The sequence below is a fragment of the Humulus lupulus genome, chromosome 7 (assembly GCF_963169125.1).
Source record: "Humulus lupulus chromosome 7, drHumLupu1.1, whole genome shotgun sequence".
Classification (NCBI taxonomy): Eukaryota; Viridiplantae; Streptophyta; class Magnoliopsida; order Rosales; family Cannabaceae; genus Humulus; species Humulus lupulus.
The window spans coordinates 8,274,292-8,296,887 of NC_084799.1; the positions used below are offsets into that span (position 1 = coordinate 8,274,292).

The 22,596-nt window shown below is 31.9% G+C and overlaps 3 protein-coding genes across 3 annotated transcripts; 1 reads left to right on the plus strand and 2 right to left on the minus strand.

Moving 5' to 3' along the window:
* Positions 1-3,568: 3,568 nt before the first annotated feature.
* LOC133790594 (putative F-box protein PP2-B12) lies at positions 3,569-4,692 on the minus strand. Its single transcript, XM_062228268.1, has 3 exons — positions 4,348-4,692; positions 4,131-4,249; positions 3,569-4,058 (listed from the first exon to the last, which is right to left on the minus strand). The coding sequence occupies exons 1-3, from the start codon at positions 4,597-4,599 to the stop codon at positions 3,647-3,649; spliced, it is 783 nt and encodes a 260-aa protein (XP_062084252.1). The 5' UTR covers positions 4,600-4,692; the 3' UTR covers positions 3,569-3,646.
* A 4,385-nt stretch (positions 4,693-9,077) lies between these two features.
* Positions 9,078-11,369, minus strand: LOC133790595 (F-box protein PP2-B10-like). The gene is made up of 3 exons (XM_062228269.1): positions 10,890-11,369; positions 10,027-10,145; positions 9,078-9,918 (listed from the first exon to the last, which is right to left on the minus strand). Exons 1-3 carry the CDS (start codon positions 11,247-11,249, stop codon positions 9,390-9,392), a joined length of 1,008 nt encoding a protein of 335 aa, XP_062084253.1. The 5' UTR covers positions 11,250-11,369; the 3' UTR covers positions 9,078-9,389.
* Positions 11,370-19,672: 8,303 nt separating this feature from the next.
* LOC133791324 (probable serine/threonine-protein kinase PBL25) lies at positions 19,673-21,914 on the plus strand. The gene is made up of 6 exons (XM_062229247.1): positions 19,673-19,772; positions 19,902-20,056; positions 20,200-20,389; positions 20,478-20,866; positions 21,045-21,421; positions 21,482-21,914. The coding sequence occupies exons 1-6, from the start codon at positions 19,673-19,675 to the stop codon at positions 21,912-21,914; spliced, it is 1,644 nt and encodes a 547-aa protein (XP_062085231.1).
* Positions 21,915-22,596: the final 682 nt, after the last annotated feature.

Below are 22,596 nucleotides of genomic sequence, written 5' to 3' on the forward strand. Positions count from 1 at the left end.
TCCTCAATTACTCCAGCCCATATCAACTTCTTTATCAAAAAGTCCCTAACTACTCACTCCTTCGTGTCTTCGGATGTCAATGTTTTCCCTTTCTCCACCCATATAATCATCACAAACTTGAGTTTCGCTCTCATCCTTTCACCTTTCTTGGTTATAGTAGCAAACACAAAGGCTACTTGTGTCTTCATCAAACTTCAGGTCGTATTTTCGTCACTCGTCACGTTATCTTCAATGAATCCCATTTTCCCTATTCTTCTTTCTCGACCTCCCCTCCATCTCCACAACAACCTCATTCTCTTGTCCCGTGTCTACCTTTTTCAGTCCCAACACCAAGTTCAGTCTCCCCACCTCCTCAATCTTCTCAGCCCTCGGCTCAAATGTCCCCGTTCCCCTCGTCCATGGCCCGTTCTCGATCCCCCATCCCCCATCCCCTTCCCCGACACTCCTCTTTCCCTTTCTCCCTCTACTCAATCTTCTAGTCCTTCACCTACTCACTCCTCCCCTACCTCATCCCCAACAATTCCCCTTGTGGTTGATATGCACGGTCCACATCCACTTCCCATTGCCCCTACTAATTTGCACCCAATGGTTACTAGAGCTAAATCGGGCATCCATAAGCCCCGTCTCTTTTTTAGTGTGGCTGCAGGTACACCAGTTGAGCCCTCCACTTTTCGTGAAGCAAGTGCTGATCCTCGCTGGAATGAGGCCATGAAAGCCGAGATTACTGCCTTACAATCTCAAGGCACTTGGGTTCTTGATCCTCCACCTACTGGTGCGCGTATTATTGGTTGCAAGTGGGTGTATCGCATCAAGCTTTGTGCAGATGGTTCTGTGGACAGGTATAAAGCCCGCTTGGTGGCAAAGGGGTTCCATCAAACACCTGGCATCCACTACCACGAAACATTTAGCCCCGTGATAAAGCCGAACTCTATTCAGCTAGTGCTTTCTCTTGCTGTTTCTTTCCATTGGTCTATCAAGCAACTTGACATTCAAAATGCATTCCTCCATGGGGATCTTACGGAAACCGTGTACATGAAACAGCCTCCAGGCTTTGTGGACTCATCTTCTCCTCATCATGTTTGTAAGCTGTCCAAGTCTCTTTATGGGTTAAAACAATCCCCACGTGCCTGGTTTCTGAAGTTAAGCACAGCTATACTTGACTGGGGTTTTGTTGCATCACAAGCAGATGCCTCTCTTTTTATTTACAGGAAAAACAATGAAGTAATCATCCTCCTCATCTACGTCGATGACATTATCCTTACTGGTTCATCTGATGTGGTTATTGCTGACTTATTATCATTTCTTAACACCAAGTTTGCGGTCAAGGACCTCGGGCATCTCCATTTTTTCCTTGGTATTCAAGTTCATCGGTCCCCTCGTGGCATTCATTTATCGCAAACTGAATACATTCGGGACCTCCTCGTGGCCACCCCGATGGCTTTGACTCCCTTGTCTCTGTATGATGGTGAGTTGCTCTCGGATCCTACCCCATTTCGCAGTTTGGTTGGCGCTTTGCAATACTGTACTATCACTCGTCCCGACATTTCTTTTACGGTGTACAAACTATGTCAGTTTCTTCATGCTCCCACTAGTGTTCACTATCAAGCGGCCAAGCGAGTCCTTCGATACCTCAAAGGTACAGCTCACCTTGGTACACTGCTACAACCCGATCCAACTCATGAGCTTCATTGTTTTACAGATGCGGATTGGGCCTCTTACCCCGACGATCGCCGCAGTACAAGCGCCTACTGTGTCTTCTTCGATCTGAATCTTATTTCCTGGTCATCCGCCAAACAGAAAGTCGTCTCACGCTCGAGTACCGAGTCGGAATATCGTGCATTAGCTAATGGCGCCGCTGAGATATCATGGCTTCAATCGTTACTGGCAGAAATCGGCTTCCCTCTCCGAGCTCCACCAACACTTCATTGTGATAATATGAGCACCCTCCATCTCGCGTCGAATCCTGTACTCCATGCTCGCACCAAACATGTCGAAATCAACTACCATTTTGTTCGGGAACGGGTCAAAAGCGGTCATCTTCGGCTCTGCTTCACACCTTCAGATAACCAAGTCGCCGACTGCCTCACCAAACCTCTGGTTACGTCTCGCTTCCAAGAACTACGAACCAAACTCACGGTTCCCAGTACCGTGTGTTTGCGGGGGCTGTTAAACAATAGAAAATACCTTCTGCCTTTTTCCTGCTTTTCTTTGTTATTGGTTCATTTCTCTTATTTGCTATTGTATGGACAAGTGTCTCTTTTACCCATTCACGTGTATTATAAATAGCCTTGTACTATGTACTACTTTTACTCAAGGAATACAATACACAATTTCTGATTCCTTCTGTGAATCATATACAAGAATCTGTGTCAAAAACCAATGTTATGTATTGAATATATTTAATTGTATTAATATTTAAAATGATTTTAAATTTAATTATTTATATAAGGTTAATTTTGTGACGTTAAGCAAAATAGAGTGTCTTAAGCATATCTAATAGTGCAATGCAATATTTAGCACATCTTACAAAAAATATAATTTTAATGGTATTTCAAAAAAATATCTTAAATTTGGCACATACTAAAAACTATGTCAAATTTAGCACAAAATATATCACGAGTCAAATTTGACATATTATTAAATGCTATTTTTTTATTTAACATATTGCCGCTAATTACTATAATTTAGTAATTGACAATTAATGAACAACTACATATCATTTTTTATTTATTTTTTTAATGACAAATTTTTTAGAGTACATAATTTAAATAATTAAAAAAATTAATTTTTGTATGGTCTCAATAAATATTAGATGAATTATTGATTTTTTTTGTGGTAACTTGCATCTTGTGCATTAGAACACATTTGTAAATATTGAGCCAAATATAATAATAACTCATTTTTGTGCTAAATTTAGATCTTGAAGATGGTCTTATAAGCTATAATATAAACTTATTAAATTTTATATCCAATAAAAAAATATATTAATTTTATATTAAATTATTGCTCTAATTTAAAGATAAAGAAAACAAAAAATTTATCATTTTAGAAAAGAAAAATAGGAGTTTGATCCTTATATTTTTTTTGAATATACGATCGATTTCTGTGTTTTGTTAAATGACAATTCAAATCATGTGTATTACAAAATATATCAAAATAGTACCTTATATCCAAGTTTAATAAAAAAAATCAAAATATAATTTTTCATGCTACTCGACCACTTTTTCTGGACTCATCGCATCGCTAACGATCCAAAAATTAATTTTATAATTAAAAATATTTTAATTAGAATCAAGTTTGATCAACTTTGTAAAACTTGTCTCAAATTGTTATTTAACAGCAGATCGGATAATTGAGAAAACACAATCCCAAAAAAATAGTATTTTTTTCCAATTAAAAAAATTTAGTACTTTGATTATGGACTATCCTTGCAACAATTGCATAATTTAGAGTACTTTATCAAGAGAGATTGGAGAGAGAAAATATGAAAATTAATCCCATATTGTCGATTACAAAAACACCAAACGACAGTAACTTATTTTTCTCTAATTCTATTTTAAAAAAAATAAAAAAAGCTTTTTGCTATTATTTCTCACATAAAATTCAAGATATTGAGAATATGAACAAACATAAACAGTGTTGTATCTTATTTTGGTCTAATTTCGATGCCAAGAACAATGAGACCATCCTTCCAATGGCTACTCAAATCCTGAAACTTCATTTCCAGCTCACCCTCTTGTCTTCCATCGTAGAAAAACTCACCCAGCTCAATTTCCATCCACCCATCTCTTCTCTCCTTCGGATAGTTATGCCCATCTCCTTCTTCTCTTTCGTAGTAATCGCCGTCTACAGCCGCTGTTCCCCGAACAATCTCTCCCGATCCCACAAATCCAATTGTAGTATTTCCTACTTGGGTTTTGAATCCATAAAAATCTTCATGCCTTACCTTGAAGACCAGATATGCAGTGTACAGTGTCAATGGAGATAGCATCGAAACCTCAATCTTCCCACTGATCTCCAACCAACACACCTGAAGGAGCAGAGCCACTTCTTCAAACCTGTTTGATTTCAATTTCAGTTCATATTCATTCACACAATTCTAAAATATATGTATATATATATATGCATACCTAGCATCAGGTGAAGAAATCCATTTCCAATATTGAGGAGTATCACCCCAAATGATACAGAGCTCTCTCGCAGATATCATGAAACACTTTTTTCCGGTCTCCTTCTCCAATGAAAAGCTCTAATCAAAGTCAATTAAAAAAGAGTTGAATTAGATCTGAATCGAAATAGAGAAGACTGGAGAGACGATGGGTGAATTGATGGTGATAGCGAAATTACCTTTCTACCCCCATCGATGAGTAAGGGTTGATCGCAGAGGGAGATGTACAAGTCTTTAAGGCGAGAGAAGGTCGGAACAAGTGTGGATCGAGCGACGAGGGAGGAGGAATCGGGTGGGAGAAACCTCTCCCACACGGTGTCGGATTCGGCGGCGGACCTGAAGGTGGTGGACACCGAACAGAGGCGGCATGCGTCGCGAGGAGTGGTGAAGGAGATGATATCGGCAATGCAGCCTTCGGGAAAATCGGCCATTGAAGATGATGAAGAAGAAGATTTGTGTTCTGGTTGAAATTTTTCACAGCTTCAAAACCAGTGTAGGTGAGAGTTGAGGGAGGAGATGGTTTTTATAAGCTTTTAATAAAATTAAATAATTAAATTAATAGGATTATGAAGAGGATAGGTGGAGGCTTAGTTGCTAAGTCATGGACACTCGAATTGGATAGTTGAGAGAAGATTCTCTTTCTGTCCAATAGGATAAGAACACGTGGTCAAAATTTGTTTGACTTTTGTTCCAACGCGTTCTGACTTGTTTTTGTAAGGATTTCGTACTTTCCTTAGTAAAAAAGAAAAAGAAACACTGCATTGTTGCGAGTATTGGTTGGGTTGGACTTGGAACAGTACACGCTAAATTAATATTCAATGAAATAATAAATTTAATTAAATGTTGATTTTCCACGTATAAGATTGAATTAATAATTTTGCTAAAATTTTTACCTATGTTTAAATTATTGGAAATTTTGTTGGGTAGGGTTTCAAAAAGTAGGGATGAGCATCGATCGGTTTGGACGGTACATAAAATCCAGAATTCGGTTTTTGGTCCGGATTGGTGCAATCCAAAAACCGACCGACCAAACCAGTTAAAATAAAAAAGGGAAGTTTACATAAATATGGGAAAAATATATATAGTTTCTAAATTTATGGGAAAAAAAATAATTGTACAAAATATGGTAAGTTTTGGAAAAAAAGTTTAAAATATAGTAAATAAATTACCATATCTTATTTTCTCTTCTCTTCTCACGATCTTTCTCTCTTCATCTCATTTCTTTCTTTCTCCTCCCCATTTCTTCCTCATTTCTTATTTTCTTCCTCACAATCTCTTCTCAGATTTCTTCCGGCGATGCTACCTCCGACAACGACAAACTGATTTTCTTCTTCTTCTTCTTCTTCTTCTTTCTTTCTTCTTTTTCTTCTTTCTTTCTTCTTATTCGGTCTTTCTTATTCTTCTTTTTCTTTCTTCAAATCTAGTTTTATTCTTTTTCTTCTTTTTCACATTTGATTTTGAACTTCATATTTGATTTTTCTGGGTTTTTTTTTTCTAAATCTGTTTAAGTAATCAGGTACTTGACTTCATATTTGATTTTTTCTGGGTTTTTTTTTTTCTTCTGAATCTGTTTAAGTAACCAGGTACTTGACTTCATATTTGATTTTTCTGGGTTTTTTTTTTCTTTCTAAATCTGTTTAAGTAACCAGGTACTTGACTTCATATTTGATTTTTTCTGGGTTTTTTTTTTTTCTTCTGAATCTGTTTAAGTAACCAGGTACTTGACTTCATATTTGATTTTTCTAGGTTTTTTTTTCTTTCTAAATCTGTTTAAGTAACTAGGTACTTGACTTCATATTTGATTTGATTTAAGAAATGTACTTAAGAAAAGTTGACTGCTATTATTTAGTGTAGACTAGGGTAGTATAAAAAGCTAGGTAGTTGAATATTTTAGGGTACTTTTAACATATGAAAGCTTAGGTTAGCTGATTAGCTTTTTTGGTTGAAAAGGGCAAAAGTTGTCAAAAGGTTTTTCTCTGTCATGTTTAGATCAATTGGATATAGGTTTAGCAGCCAAACGTTCATCAAATAAGGTTCTAACATAAATATTTATGTGTTTATTAATTATTTAAAGAAATAGAACTAGAACGTTTGCTCAAAAAATAAATTTATTTAGAATACAAGTACAAGAAATAAAAAAACAAGCAAACAAAATTTTTGATTTTTCTGGGTTTTTTTTTCCAAATCTGTTTAAGTAACCAGGTACCATGATGCCTGAATCATTTTATTCATATCAGATTTTTTTAAACCTAGGTGTAACCAGTTACAATAGCGATTAATTTAGATTTTTTTATTTAGATTTGATTTTTTTTTGACACATGACTATGCAACCAGGTACCATAGCAATTGATTATTTTTTTTAAATTTGATTTTTTTTTCAAACTTCACTGTAACCGGTTATGATTATAAAGTGGTACGTGAGCATTCAGTAGGTCGCGAGACAGATATGTCCATATCCGGTGAACAAAACAAATTACACTTTGTAAAAATGTATAAACCCTTTATATATTCCTTTTATTTTATTTATTTGGGGAAGAGAGAGACTTAAAAGTGCGGCAAAGTGGCCATTACAGAGGAAATGGCAAGCCTTCGTTAATAGCAGAGGAATTGACGACAAGGGAAAACTCCCCCATTCACACGCTGAAAACCCATTACAAGGAAGAGAAAGGGGTGCAAAAATGGTGGACGAAACTACGACTAGACATAGGCGAGTTGGGGTGCAAAAAGTGTAATTGTCTTCTTCAACGCCGCATCGCACCACTTCCAGAGAAGAAAACCCATATATGTATTAAGAAACAAAAAGCTCCCAACAAAACGCAGAGGATCCTTTCGGGTCTCCAGCCAGAAATTGTTGCTGATTGTTCTCCAACTGGGACTCATCATCCATGGCTGCGGTTAGTGGTGGCACTCACGGTTGCCGACGTAAACAAGATCAAACTCCCCCATCATCCCGGTCTATAAAGCTTTGAAAATCGATGGATCATTAAGAAGATTTGAGGTGCTGCCGGAAGTGAATACCGTAAAAATGAAAAAGTTTGAATAGTATAAAAGAAAAAAGTATCGTCTAACCGTATTTTTGTTTTTTTTTTTTTTTTGCTTAAAACAGTTTTAAACAGTTTTCTGTGTAAAATTCCCAAGATTATTTATATAGCTTGTCTCTTTTTTATTTGTTTATTTGTCTTAGTATATTAGACTCTCTGTTTCTCCCCCTATCCGATATCTCTTTAATTTTTAAGTTAGTAATAATCATGTCATTTTCTTCATTTTTCTACATCAACGCTTCCTTGATATTGTTATTCTTATATTAAAAAAATAGTAGGTTATTGAAAACATTAAACTATTAATTTAAAAAATATTAAAGAAACAGAATAAATACAAAGGTATAAACTTTTTCAGTCTTCACATTTTGATTGACTGCTGAGAAAATTGATGAGAAAGAAAAAGTTTTTCAGTTGTCTTGGCTGTTTTAGATGAAGTTTCGTTTAAAGATTTTTCATCATTAGAATAGAAGGAAAGTATGCAACTGAGTCGAAAGAATGGATAAAAATTAACACAGATAAATTAAAATTATAAAAAATAGGTACCAAAAATGGTACAAAAGATAAAATATGGTCTGCAAATAAAATTTTATATATATATGGGAAAAAAATTCCCATAAAAATATAAATAAAAAAAATATGCCATAAAAAACTTAAAAAAAAAAAATTGCCATATTTTTCAAAATTTATAAAAAATTCCCATATTTGGTGTAATTTCCTCAATAAAAAACTGACCGTTTTGGACCGCAGTACCGACCAAACCGAATTTCTTATTTTTTTTAATTTTTTTTTGAAAGTTTTAGTTAAAAAACTAAATTTTTTAGATTGTTGGAATCCATTTTTGTGCATTTTTAAAACATACATATATAGAACATAATTTTATATATTTTTTATTTTTATTTAATAATTAATAATTATATAATATTATATTGTTCGGTCGGTTTCGGTTCCGCTGGTCGGTCCGGAAAAAATTTTCAAACCGACCGAACAATGGTGTTTTGCGCCGTTGGCGGTTTTTTCGGTGTTCGGTTTAATCGGTTTCGATTTTTTCGGTGTTCAGAAGGTCGGTGTATACGGTTTTTTTGGTTTTTCGAATTTTATGCTCAGCCCTATCAAAAAGAGGCTATCAGTGAGCATTTTTTGTGTTCTTAACCCGTGAATAATTTTTGGTGCGATTTTTTTTATGATAGTGTATATTGTAGTTATTTAGAGCATCCTGCAAATTTTCAGAAAATTCTGAATAATTTACAGTACCAAAACTAGTTTAAAAACAGGTTGTTACATGCGTGACTAGTTTTTTTATGTGCATGGAAAATAACATGTTTAAACCTAGTTTTTGGTACGGTAAATTATTCAGAATTTTCTGAAAATTTGCAGGATATTCTAAATAACTACAATATATACGATCATGAAAAAAATTACGCCGAAAATTGTTCACGGATCAAAAATACAAAAAAGCACCACCGATGGGACTCTTTTTGAAGCCCTTCCGTAGAATAGTCCTTATTAATTAATTAAATACACAAAATATTCTGCCTTTTTAGGTTTTTTTTTACCGTTTTTTTAATTAAGTGAATTTTTAGGATGCATAAATGATATGATATGGTATTTTCCAATAAGAGTAATGATATGTGCACCCAAAATATGCACCCAAACATTACACTTAGTAACGTGTCACTGCGTTTTAAAACAATAGATCCCAATTTTAATAAATGTGATTGGCTAAGTCAAACTGCCACATCACTGTGTGTAATATTTGTGTGTATATTTTTAGTGCACGTATCATTACTCTTTCCAATAAATATGTTTGTATATATATATATATATTAAGAAAATTAAAATGTTGTTCTAATCAATACTCAGAAATCAAATTTTACACTAAAGATCACTGTATTTCTAAATTTAATTGTAAACCTGACTCCATATTTCTTGAGGAAAAATAGTTGCATTTAGAAAATGGATAGAGTATTACAAAAGATGGGAAGTAATTAAAGAAAAATAACATCACAAAGAACAATATTACATTTCAGAAGACCAAAACACCATAGACTTTTTTCTATGGTCAACTTAGAAATGGTCTTGGTAATATTGCAGAACACATGAGTTTGGTTATACAACTTCAGCATAACCTGTCAGAACATATGTACATAAGAATGGACATATATTTCAAGTACTAGCTTAAGCTAGATCTTTTTTGGCCTGATTTCGATCCCTTGAACAATGAGACCACCTTTCCAATTACCACCTTTCACTTCCAAAACATTAATTTCCAACTCCCCTTCTTGTCCTCCATCGTAGAAAAACTCACCAAGCTCCACTTCCATCCACCCATCTCCTCTCTCTTTTGGACGGTTATGCTCATTATTACTATATATATCCCTATTCCTGTTCCTATCTGATCTGGGTGTCGATATTTCTGTCTCCATGTTTCTGCGGTTTCGAAATAACAGCCCCATACGCCGCGGCACAATCTGACTCCTACGACTCCCTTGCTCTGCTACATCATTTAAATACACCGAGCGCGTAGATTTCTGCCCTCCAACAAGTCCAACTATTGCATCTAGTGTTTGAAGTTCAAATCCATAAGCACCCACAGTGGGCTTGAACACGAAATTTGCAGTGTACAATGTAGACGGAGACAGCATTCGAATGTCAATCTTGCCCCGGATTTCGAACCAGCAGACGCTAATAAGCTCGGCCACATCTCCAAATCTGATTCCAAATACACAAACAGACATTTTAGTAACCACAAAACCATGCTTGGTGTTGTATGGGAAGATATCAGTATAAATACATATGTATACATGTTTTTGTATATACCTGGTCTCTGGGGTAGGAATCCATGCCCAATACCTTGGAGTGTCACCCCAAACAATAGAGAGTGCCCTTGCTGATAGCATGTAGCATTTTTTTCCACTCATTTTGTCCAATGAGAAGCTCTGAGCAATGTGTCAAACTAACAAGTCAGCACATAAAATTGAGAGTAATACAACATTTGGCATAGTGGTTAATGAAAACCCTTCATCATTCCAAATAGAATAAAAACAGATGAGAAGTTTCATCAAGAGTGGAGGAAAACTTACAAAATAAGCTAGTTAAAGGTGGACAAAACATGTAGAAAAAGAAATAGGAATACTCAAGTGTATTGTACTGATAAAAAAGTAGTGACTCTGGTGGATAGTGATGTGAAACACAGTACTATTCCAACTCAAAAAGTATTCTTCTTTAGTTTTCTAATACCATTGCAAAACATCCCTAATACTACAATGGTGTCACTTTCACATTAAAAGTAGTCTAATTTTCATTTTCAAAATTATTCTAAACATTTTGGAACAAAGATATACATTTAGAAATACAAATAAATAAATTAAAATATTAAAGTTAAACGGGAAATAAAATTAAATATTCATATTGTTATAAGAACAGAGACAAATCTTCCAGAATTGCGCAACAAAAGGGCGCAATCATGTAATCCAGAAGAAGCTAGACCAAATTGCAAAATCCATAAATTGATAAATTTGTTCGATGTCCGCCGACAGAAATAAAAATCAAAATTAAAATTTCAATATCACTATTCTGAAAAGTGAATCAAAAAGCGATGAGTCCAAAGTACAGATTTTACCTCCATTAAATTAATAAAAAAATATCAATACATAAGGAAATCGAAATTTCATCAAACTTACCTTTCTACCCTCGTCAAAGAGGACAGGCGAATCGCAGAGAGAGAAATAGAGGTCCTTCTTCGACAAACGACGATAATCAGAAGAATCGACGGAGGAGGAGGAAGAGCGAGAGATGAAGGAATTGTACCCCGGCGGGAGGAACCTCTCCCAAACGGCGTCGGATTCGGCTGCCGATTTGAAAATGGACGACACCAAACACAACCGGCAAGCATCTTGTGGACTGGTCAACGACACAATATGCGCTATGCAACCTTCCGGCAACATGTAAAAGTAATCCACCGCCTCACCGTCGCTACCGCCGTCGTCGCAACCGACCTTTCCCGTTTCTCCTTCCATTTCGATCCCCATTACAGTTCCCATAAATGCTTTATTCGTGAGTTTGCGACTGTATATTCGTATTCTGCCGTTGTTAATTTGTGACAAGATTGATAGAGCTTTATATAGGAGAGTTTCGAGAGATGAGGAGAAAGGAAAGCTTAGCGCTTAAGAATGTGTTTTTATTTTTTATTTTATTTTATTTTATTTAAAGTACATATATATCCTTCAGACAAAAATAGATAAAATTCTTGGAATATATTACTGTAAATTTAAAATTCATGTACGCTTTAAAAAAGAAAAGAAAAGAAAAAAAAGAGAAATGAATCTTTCAACTTTCTAGATTTTTTTCTATCTTTTAAATTAATGTCGGTACAGTGTCCACTGCTTTTATATTATTATTTTATTTAACAAAATACATATAAATGTGAAAATAATTACAGATAAAATAGTTCGAAATAAATATATATTTTTCGAAAACAGTAAATACATATGAGTAAAAGAAAATGGTGAAATTTGCGTGAATAGAAAACAGTAAATTTTGATTTTATTTTTAAATAAGCTGGAATAAATTTTGTTAGATGATGGATGATTCATTTCATAGTAATTATTGGTGACTAGTGACTAGATTTGGTCAGTTGGTCGCTATTATTACAAAGGTAATATTTAAAAAAAAAACAAAAATAATATAAATAGGCCTTTTTATTTATTTAATTATTTGAAAAAGTGATTTTTAGTAACTCGATTGTGACTTAAAATATTTGAAGTCACTTTATTTATTGAGTAATTAATGAAAATTGTTTATTTTTTTAAAACTCTGTCGTAGTTTTGATAATTTTTGTCAAAAATTAATTTTTTAATTAACTGTTTAAAAAATTTGGTCTAACATCTGAAGTGTCGACACCATTTTATAAAAAATTATAACATTAAAACATACTGTAAAATAACTTCGAAAAAAAGCCATTTTGACAAGTGACAGCTTATTTATTTTTGACAAGGACAGCACTCACTGCATAATTGCAAGGCTCTTTTTATTTAGGAGGACAAGAACTTGTTTGAGTGGCACAACATAAGGAAAAAGTGCTCCCAATCAAGTACAGTGCCATGCAATAATAGCGGTTATAGTGGCTTTTTGTGAAATAATATTTTGGGACAAAAATAAGGTGACAAACAATCACATATACTCCAAGCATCACTAGTTGTTTCAAACACCACCATCTCCATCTCCAATCAAATAATATTTGACTACTAATTCTAATCCGAAAATTACACAATAACAATCTCTTTATCATAATTCATTTCTTAAAAATATATATGTTATAAATAAATCATGTTAAATAGGTCACAAACATATTATATTAATGTTAAACGAATAAGTTGTAAACGTTTTAAATACATTATATATAAGTTAATGGATTGATTTATCGACACAAATCGAACACAAATTTTCTGTAAACAGATTACACGAGTTATGTTATGTTAACTTATTTATAAATATGTTGGATTTTGGATTTGATATTTTGACACAATTATTATATAAGTCTAGTTTGGGTTCAATGTTTGCTTGTAATACATGAATCTCAACATGAGACGAATACTAATCGTGAAAATGAGATTTCGTGTTATTTTCTTGACCAAATGAGTCGATAATGGAATTGTTTTCAAATCAAACAGCTTTTCATCTTATACTTAACATTATAAATAAACTTAGACAATATATGAGTGCTCCTAGAGAGGAAAATTAGCAAATAAGATACCATATCTTTCACTTTTTTTTTATACTAGAATACTATATTTATTTTTTTTACGAAAAAGTACCAAACTTTAAATTTTCTTGATATTCTATAGATACCAGTTGATCAATGGTGTAAAAGTTTTTTTAAAAACTATTTTATCAGTTTTATAAATCATTAAAATTTTAATTTTGTAATGGACACAATAAAAAAGAAAATATAGAGATTATAATGAAAATTATTGAAGTTTGTGATGGACATATATTTATATATACTAAATACAAACAACGTTCAATATCCACGTTTAGTTAGTTTTATTTATAAAATTTATTAATTATTTTTATTAAATTTATATTAATGTCATAAATTTTAAAATAAATATCTTATTTTAATTAAATAACTTATTTATTTTTGTTTAAGTTTATGTTTGTTGTGGTTTTTGAATTTGATAGTGGCAACAAGAGATTATATATTATATGTTTAATATAATATTAAATATTATAGGTGGATTTTAAATTTATGTTTATTCCTAGTTTTTTTTTAAAAAAAAAGCAATTTGTTGCTAATTTAACAGTAAATTATTTATATGTTTAATATGATATTATTGTAATAAGTGAGTTTAAGTTTAATTAAATTTTATTTAAGTTATAAAACGTATGATTTTATTATTTTTAAATAATAATTATTAAAATATCTAAAAGATATTATATTTTAATTTGTTTAATTATTTATCATTTTTAAATAATTATTATTGTAAAATATCTTAAAAATATCATATTTTAATTTGTTTAATTATTTATTATTTAAAAATAATTATCATTATAAAATATCTCAAAAATATCCTATTTGAATTTTTTGAATTATTTATTTTATTTTATTTAAGTTGAAGGGTTTACAAACTAACGTTAAATATAAGAATATTCTGTTAAATATAATAATATTCCGTTAAAGTTAACATTACAAAAATAAAAAACTGTTAAAACTAAGAATTTCCGTTATCTACACACTTATTATATAGAATAGATATATATATATATCTATATTTATACCCGTCCAAAGTTTTATTATTTTTTGTCTAAGCATTCAATACTTGTAGAAAATTAGTTTAAATAAAGAGAAAAAGTTTGGTATTTGTTTTTTAAATCACCAATATTTTTTTATATAGATTTTTTTGTTATTTTAGAATACATTCCCTCCCTTTAATTCGTTTTTGATAGGTGAAAATATCATATTAATAATATTTAGTGGGCAAAATAATTTTTTTATTTGTATAATAGTATTTTTTTTTCTTCATAAAATTACATTCCAATCACATTTGGTATTCTGTCTAACACATTATCAAAAATACTTGACACACTGTCGAAAATACTTGATACCTTATCTAAAATACCATTTTGAAAAATGACACAAACCTTATCTGAAATACCATTTTGAAAAATGACATGAAAAAGGTTCAGTTACTTTTCACCAATTATATACTCATCAAAATTATTAGATATACGTTCATCAAATTAGGCACATCATATTAATGACTTAATTGCTATCTATTCTTTAGGGTTTAATTTGTAAAATTATAAATCGTTCGAGAACCAACCAAAATCACTAATAATTATAGTACTCAATAGTCATAAATTAATTAGAGTATTTTTCTTTCATAAATTAATAAGGATAAAAATTAATGGTCACATCCCTACATAAAAATGACTATTTCTTAAAAGATTTTTTTAAAAAAAAATAAGAACAAAAACTTTGACCTTCTTACTAATTGATATTACCAAAGTCCTAATTATATAAATTTCTAGTATATATGATATCTTCATTTATGATAATAGTTTTACATATTAAGTTTCAATAATACTACTAAATATTATGATTTGTTGGTTTTTGTCAAAATGTACACATGGTCTGCATATATACTATATATTTATTTATGTAAACAACCTTGGTATGCCTTGTGCTAGTTCATAACATTAAATATTCAAATTACAAGTCTATTCTCCTAAGCTTTCATTATCCTTTAACAAAAAGAAGATCACATGCTTCTCTCTATCTAATCTTCCAAGAACTATAAAGTACACACAATTATTTTTTAATAACAAAAAGAAGGGAAAATAATACAAGTGATGATAACCTTTACAATAGCCTATCATATTAGAAATAAAAATAAAATAATATGATCATGAGCAGCATATGATCTTTTGATGTCTGAAATTGCAACTTTCTAATGTGGCCACTAGTGTGGGCTTGCATGCCTACTCCCTCTTCACCCTCCTAAAAAAGAAAAAAAGAAAAGAAAAAAAAAAGTTTGAATGTGTTGTTGTAACATCCCATGCATTATTTAGGTACTTTAAGTATTTTAGGGTTTATACCTTTTTGGACATGTGTTTTTTCTCATTATCTGTTTGGACTATGTGTTTTGACAAATTACTTTTTGAACCCTATGTTTTGTAAAATGGTTAAAATAGAACCCGTAATCCGATTTTGGTCAATGTTTTTTCAACTAAAATCACAAATAATTTACCAAACTAATAATTCAGAACAAAAATAAAATCATTCTGCTTAAAAACTGTGTTGTTATATTCAATTTTTTCTTCATCAAAATTGAGTTTAGGGTTTTATTTTAACTATTTTACAAAACATAGGGTCCAAAAAGTAATTTGTCAAAACACAGGGTCCAAACAAATAATGAAAAAAAACACAGGGTCCAAAAAAGTATAAACCCATTATTTTATTGCTTCTTATGTGCCTTTCCACATAGCCAATTTATTGGCCCACATGTTCTTTTTCATGAAAAAATAAATACTATTTATTTTGACAAACATGTCACATTTGAAAGACTACATAAAGTGTACTAAAGTAGACAAAAAATATATGTATAAAAAAAATGTTCAAGTCGAGCAAAAAAATAAAATTTTATCACTACAAATGTCTAAGATGTGGATTTGCCTGTTTTTGACATCAACATTTTGAACGTTTATGTCTGTTTCATACAAGGACGTTTATACATAAAATGATCTCAAAACTTTATTTTGTGTTTAATTTGTGTATTGGGACTCTTTAGACTTGGACTAACTCAAATTTGTTTTCTTCTGGGATAGGATTTAGGGAAATCTACAAAAATACACTAAAAGTTAAAAAAAATCTGAAAAATACGGTACATTACAAAAATACAGAATTTTTGGATAAAAACACAGAATGACAAAATTGTAAATACGGAGTGGCAAAATCATAAATAAAAGCTGTAAAATACAATTTTTTGTAACCAACGTTTACAAACTAGTAAATATCTGTTACAAACTTGTAAATATCTGTTACGTGTTTGTAAATAATATTTACAAAATCAGTTATAGAATTGTAATTTTTATTTTATTTTTTTGTAAATAAAACTTACAAACAAATTCGTAACTAATTTTTTTATTTTTGTAACAATAGTTTATAAATCTAGTTTTACAACTAAGAAAGATATTTTTGTAACTAACATTAACGAAAATATTTTATAGTTAAGAAATCATAAACAAAAAATACATAAAAATATTATACTTTTCCATATTGTTACAATATTGTACCAAAAAATTACATGAACCATCATATTTATACTATAAAACTTAAAAATATAAATTTAAGATATTCATTATTTATAAAACACTTTATTGAATATAGTGGTGAAATACAATATTTTTTTTAACAAGTTTTACATTTTTGTAACAACAATTTACAAAACTAATTTCACAACTAAAACGTTTATTTTGTAACTCACATTTACATAAATATTTATAAATTTATTTAATATGATTATTACAAAGATTTACAAAACTAATTTTTTAACTTTAAATTTATTTTTGTAACAAAACTTGAAACTTGGATTAAATTTTGATTTTGGTTTAACATTGAGTGTTGAGACTTGACTAACTATGATTTAATAAAAAAATATATATAATATTTTTATAAAGAATAATAATATTGTGATTATCTTTAAATATATATATTGTAACATATAGTTATTAATATTAATTTTAATTAACAACATATTGTAATTTGTATAAATATTTATTTATTTTTTGAGTAATTGTATAAATATTAATTTTAATATTAATAAATACATTTATTTTAAATAAAAATAAATTAATCTACTTTATTTTATTTTATTGAAAGTAGTAACTATAATTATTATTATATATTATTTGATATGCCTAAATTTAAGACAAAAAAATAAAACAAAAGATCTTTATATATATATATATACATGGTTGAGGAAAGCCGTAATTTTGTTATTTATTAAACATACTATATAAAACGAATTTTTTTTTATATTACGGTGTGAGATGTAATTATCTCTAGGATTTATGCAACGAATATAGAAATGATTTTGAAAGTTTTCTGGGTCTAACAGAAGGTCAAAAAAAAAAAACAATTAAGTAATGTCTTTGTAACTCCTATAATTTTAAGAACGTTTATAAAATGACATTTTACCTATTTCATTTTTTTTTTCAAATAATGTCATTTTACTCAAGTCATGTTGTTTAGTGTCATTTTTCTTTAATATCGTCGTTTTACTTAAACCCTCATTTGATGTCGTTTTAATTAAGCACTATCGTTCGATGTCAATTCTTTTATGGGCGAATTTCATTCTGATCATGTTTCCCTGTGATTAGAGGTGAAAAGTGCACTTGTGTTGATCTTAAATGTCAAAATAAATTAAGTTTTGATTACTATTTTCATTTAATTAATATGATATATTTTATGGATAAAAATATTTGATCATGATTTAATTTATTATTATTTTGTAGGAATTAAAGTGTATTTTGGCACTTGGAAACAAAGAAAAAAGAAAATAATTAAATCTGAAAAAAAAAAAGAGAAAATGGTATATTTGAAAATCAAAGCCCAAGAAGAAAGCCCATTTTTTTGGCCCAAGCCCAGCAGCAAGATCCCTCTTCTCCTTGCCCAGCCGCCAGGTGTCACAGCTTCAGCCTCCCAGCGCGCCACGTGTCCCAGCATACCCATATTTCTCCACCTGCGTTGACTGGTCAAACTTGGCTCCTCATTTCCCTTTATTTGATCCACGTCTCACCCTCAGCAAATCAAGCCGCCAGCAAGCCCATCAAACCTCAAGGCCCAAATGAAGATCAGCCTCCAACGTGACCCAACATCATTCCTTTCCTCCAACGTGACCCTCCAAAGCCTCCTTCAGCATTTATCTCGAGCAGGCCTAGCAACATCCAACGGCCCAACACAGCAAGCTCAATCCGAATCAGTCCCAGCCAGCGCCTACGTGGCACCTTCCCATTGGCTGGGAGTGGGTCAAAACACCCATCTGCCACCAGCCACTTTCAACCTGCCACCAGCCACTTTCAACCTATATTTTGTGGGTATTGGGCCTTGCAAAATTACCATTTCGAGCTTTAAAGCTCATATTTTTTGGTGCTTTTGAAAAATGGCATTTTGACCATACACCAAAATAACTAGGTTAATATTTATAATAAGATTTGATTTTTCAAAATCATATTTTATTATTAATATTTCAGATTTATTTTGTAAACCCTAAATTGTTATTTAATTTCTTTTTAGTAATTTTTCTCCCTCTATAAATAGGGACTCTCATTTCACATTTTGTATGTAATTTTTAAGTAGCAAAACTCTACCAAATCTTAGTCTCATTTCTCATATTTTATAGGATGATCTTATATGCACAATATTTTCCAACATTTATGGCCGTGATGAATATAGACCATGGTCATTTATTTTAATCGTTGACCAAAAAATTCATATTTTTATAGATTATTTTTTTCCAAAATAACTTTTATTTATGTTTATTATATAGTATTTTTACAGGATTTGAAAGTTTGTTTCTTTCCTTTCTAACAAGGTTCCCCAAACATGTACCATTTTTTAATAAAAAATCACATAGTAAATGTATTTTTTATATACATACTGTAAATTTTTTATAATCATATATATACAAATATTTTCGGTTACAAATAGTTCCTTTTTTTTTTGGCAAAATATACCCTTAGTTCTTAGTTTGATTTGAGATGAAAGTGACCAGTTTGATGTATTATTCAATATTTGAGTTAAATATAGAGATGAAAAAACAGGTGTTGAGTCAAAATTGTGCTTAAAATAACACTTTTGCATTTAGGCTCTATAGAGTTGGACACCATCCATATATAGCCATAACCCTATATGGTATTATATATGGAACAAACAACAAAGCACATATATGCATATATATGGATTCTAATTAATCTTGATCTCTCCTCCTCCTCCATTCCATAATTACCTCCCAATTTATATCAATAATTGATCTTAATTCTCTCCAATAATCATTCCTACCCAATAAACTCCTCAAATCTCCACTCAATCTCCCTCATTTTTCTCCGAGAACTCTAAGGCAAACTCTCTCATTTTCTTGCACCAAAATAATAATAATGGTCTTCTTCTCTCTCCTTAGCCCTTTTCTTCTTTCCCTCTTCTGGTTATTCCTAAAAGCTTTTACCCACGTGGGGTCCCTTCAACACACCTTGGGGGACCCTTCGTTAATGGATTTTTGAGATTTGCTGGACTCAAACACACATATAAATCAAAGCTACTAAACTACTTGTCAACTTTTGCATATGCATGGCTTATTGATATTGATAAGAGAAAACCAGTTTATATAATATTTATTTATTATTGATATATATATATATATATATATTCTTGGTCTAGCTATAGCAAAAAAAAAAGTCTGGAGAAATGAGTTGTTTTCCGTGTTTCACATCCCAGAGGACTAAGAAATCGAGTTCTAGGAATGAGAACGGCGAATCACGTAATGTTAGTGGTGCAAAATCACCTGGTAAGCTCTCTTAAACCATATTAACTACGTACGTAATCCATGCACACATGCATGGTAATCCTTGGCTTAACATTTTCTTTTGTAGATTTACTTGTTTTTTTGTTCTCCCTTTGAAAAAAAAAATAGCAGAGAACAAGAAAGAAGACGAAGATAAATATATCAATGCTAAGAGTTTTACATTCCGTGAGTTGGCAAGTGCAACAAAGAACTTTAGGCAAGAATGTCTTTTAGGCGAAGGGGGATTTGGAAGAGTCTACAAGGGGACAATTCTGGCTACTGGACAGGTTTTCATAACTTCAACTCAAAATAACATTAAGAACATATCTCTTTTCACCAATTACTTACTTAATTAATTCAATCAATAAGTTAACTATCATTACATTGAGAATCTCTTTTAATTAGCACTAATGAATAACATTTTGCATAGGTTGTGGCTGTTAAGCAACTCGATAGGAATGGACTTCAAGGGAACAAGGATTTCTTATCAGAAGTTTCGACTCTAAGTCTCATACACCATCCAAATTTGGTCAATCTTATTGGGTACTGTGCAGATGGAGATCAGAGACTTCTGGTGTATGAATACGTGGCTGGGAGATGTTTAAACAACCATCTTCTTGGTGCCCTTCTTATGCTAGAACCACTATTTTTCTGTTTGTACATACAAGTTTATTCATTTAGTATTGACCCCAGTTTCTGTTTTGGCAGACAGGGAACCAAATCAGAAAGTGTTAGATTGGTTTACAAGGATTAAAATCGGATTTGGAATAGCTACAGGGTTGGAGTACTTGCATGAGAAAGCTAATCCTCCAGTTATATACCGTGATTTAAAGTCTGCAAATGTGTTGTTAGATGATGACTTGAACCCCAAGCTTTCTGATTTTGGATTGGCCAATCTTGGACGTGGTGGTGATACGCATATATCATCAAGGGTGATGGGGACATATGGTTACTCTGCCCCAGAGTATACTAGAGGTGGTCAGCTCACACTGCATTCTGATATATACAGTTTTGGAGTTGTTTTTCTTGAGCTCATTACTGGAAGAAAAGCCATTGATACTACAAGACCAAACGCTGAACAAAATCTAGTTTCTTGGGTAACTAAACAATTTCACTCTCTTTTATTTTGTTCTTAGTTTATATGGATTTTTCATCTACTTGCATGCACACACTCGACACTCCGTGTAAGCAAAAAATGGTCAATTTTCACCAGTAACTCATTTATCATCTACTAGCTAGACAGTTTGTTTATGACACACGTGTATTTTTGAGCAGGCTCAACCCTTTTTCCGCGATCCAAAGAAGTTTCCAGCACTGGCAGATCCGCTTCTTAATGGGAAATTCCCAGAAAAGGACTTGAATCAAGCTGTTGCAGTAGCTGCAATGTGCCTGCAAGAGGAACCATCAGCTCGTCCGCTGATTAGTGATGTTTTAACAACTCTAAGTTTCCTTACTACAACACCTGTTGAGTGTATCCCTGCTCCTATTCCTACTCCTACTACTGAAGAAGCTTACGAAATTTTGGACAGTGAAAGGAGTTCAAAGCCTCAGGAGGCAGATAATGAAGAGGGTCAGGAAACCAACAATTCAGATCATGAGAGTGGTGAGAGTTCAGAGAGTGAAGATAGTGACAGCTCAGAAAATGAAGATGAGTGCAAAGATGAAGGCCATGAGACTGTTAAAGAATCCGAAGAATGTGAGCAGTCATACAGATCACCTGACACAAGTGCTTCATCAAGCTCAAAAAGCAGCTCTGGATCAAACGAGGGAAGTGTTTGTTCAAGTTACAGAAGCAGCAAAAGATCACCATCAAGCCATGGAAGTGGTTCAAGCCGCAGAAGCAGCAGCAACAGATCCAATCGCCTTTCTTCTTCAGCTTCAAGCAGTAGAAAATCAAGTGAAGGAAGTACTTCTTTAGACCAGAAAGACAGCATGGAATCCATAACAAGAAGCAGCACAAAGGGATCAAGGGATGGAAGTTTTTCTTTGAGCTGCAGGAGCAGCAGCAAGGCTGCTCAGAGCGAAATTTTTTCGTTTAGGCGCAATGACAGCATTGGCAGTGAGGGATCACAAGGTAGAAGTGAGTGCCTAGAGCAGAGCTACAGCATAGGATCACAAGATGGGATTATTTCTTCACTCTCGTAACAATAATAACTTATATATCTCAATGAAGTCATCATATAGTGGACATGGTATTTTCTACTAAGCCATGTCGATTCTTTTGCCTTCACAAAAAGAAAATCTACACTTGGTTGGTACCTCTTTGAGCTATGTTGGTTGAGGGAGAAGGCTACATGAGGTTCTCTTCTAGTATTCATTTTGATGGATTTTGAATTCAAGGATTTTTGTATCTTCTTTTATTCAAAGAAAGAAAGAAAAAAATCATAAGTTTAGAAAGCAGCACTTATATTTTTTTTTATTCCTTGTAATCATAAGAGTTTGTATAACTACTGCCCTGAGTACTATGCCAGAGAGACTACACAAAGGAATGCACAGGGTGGTGTGGTGACTCCTTGAAGGAATGGTTTCTTATCTTTTATTTTATTTTAGCATATTGTGAATATTTTATGATCATTGTGTATAAGTTGATGAATTGGGTACTTATTCCATGGGTTAATTGGTGAATTTTCCATGTGAATCAAAGCTAGATTATTCATGTGTTTCAGAAATAAAAAGATGGTGACAAATTACCATGTTTTGTGAGAAAATTCTCCATGTTATCAAAACACCATTTTTTATTTGTTTTATGTTGTGTTTGATATGTATACTAAAATTTCTTGTCACTACAATTGTACAATTTCCATCACATTAGTAAATGATAAACTAT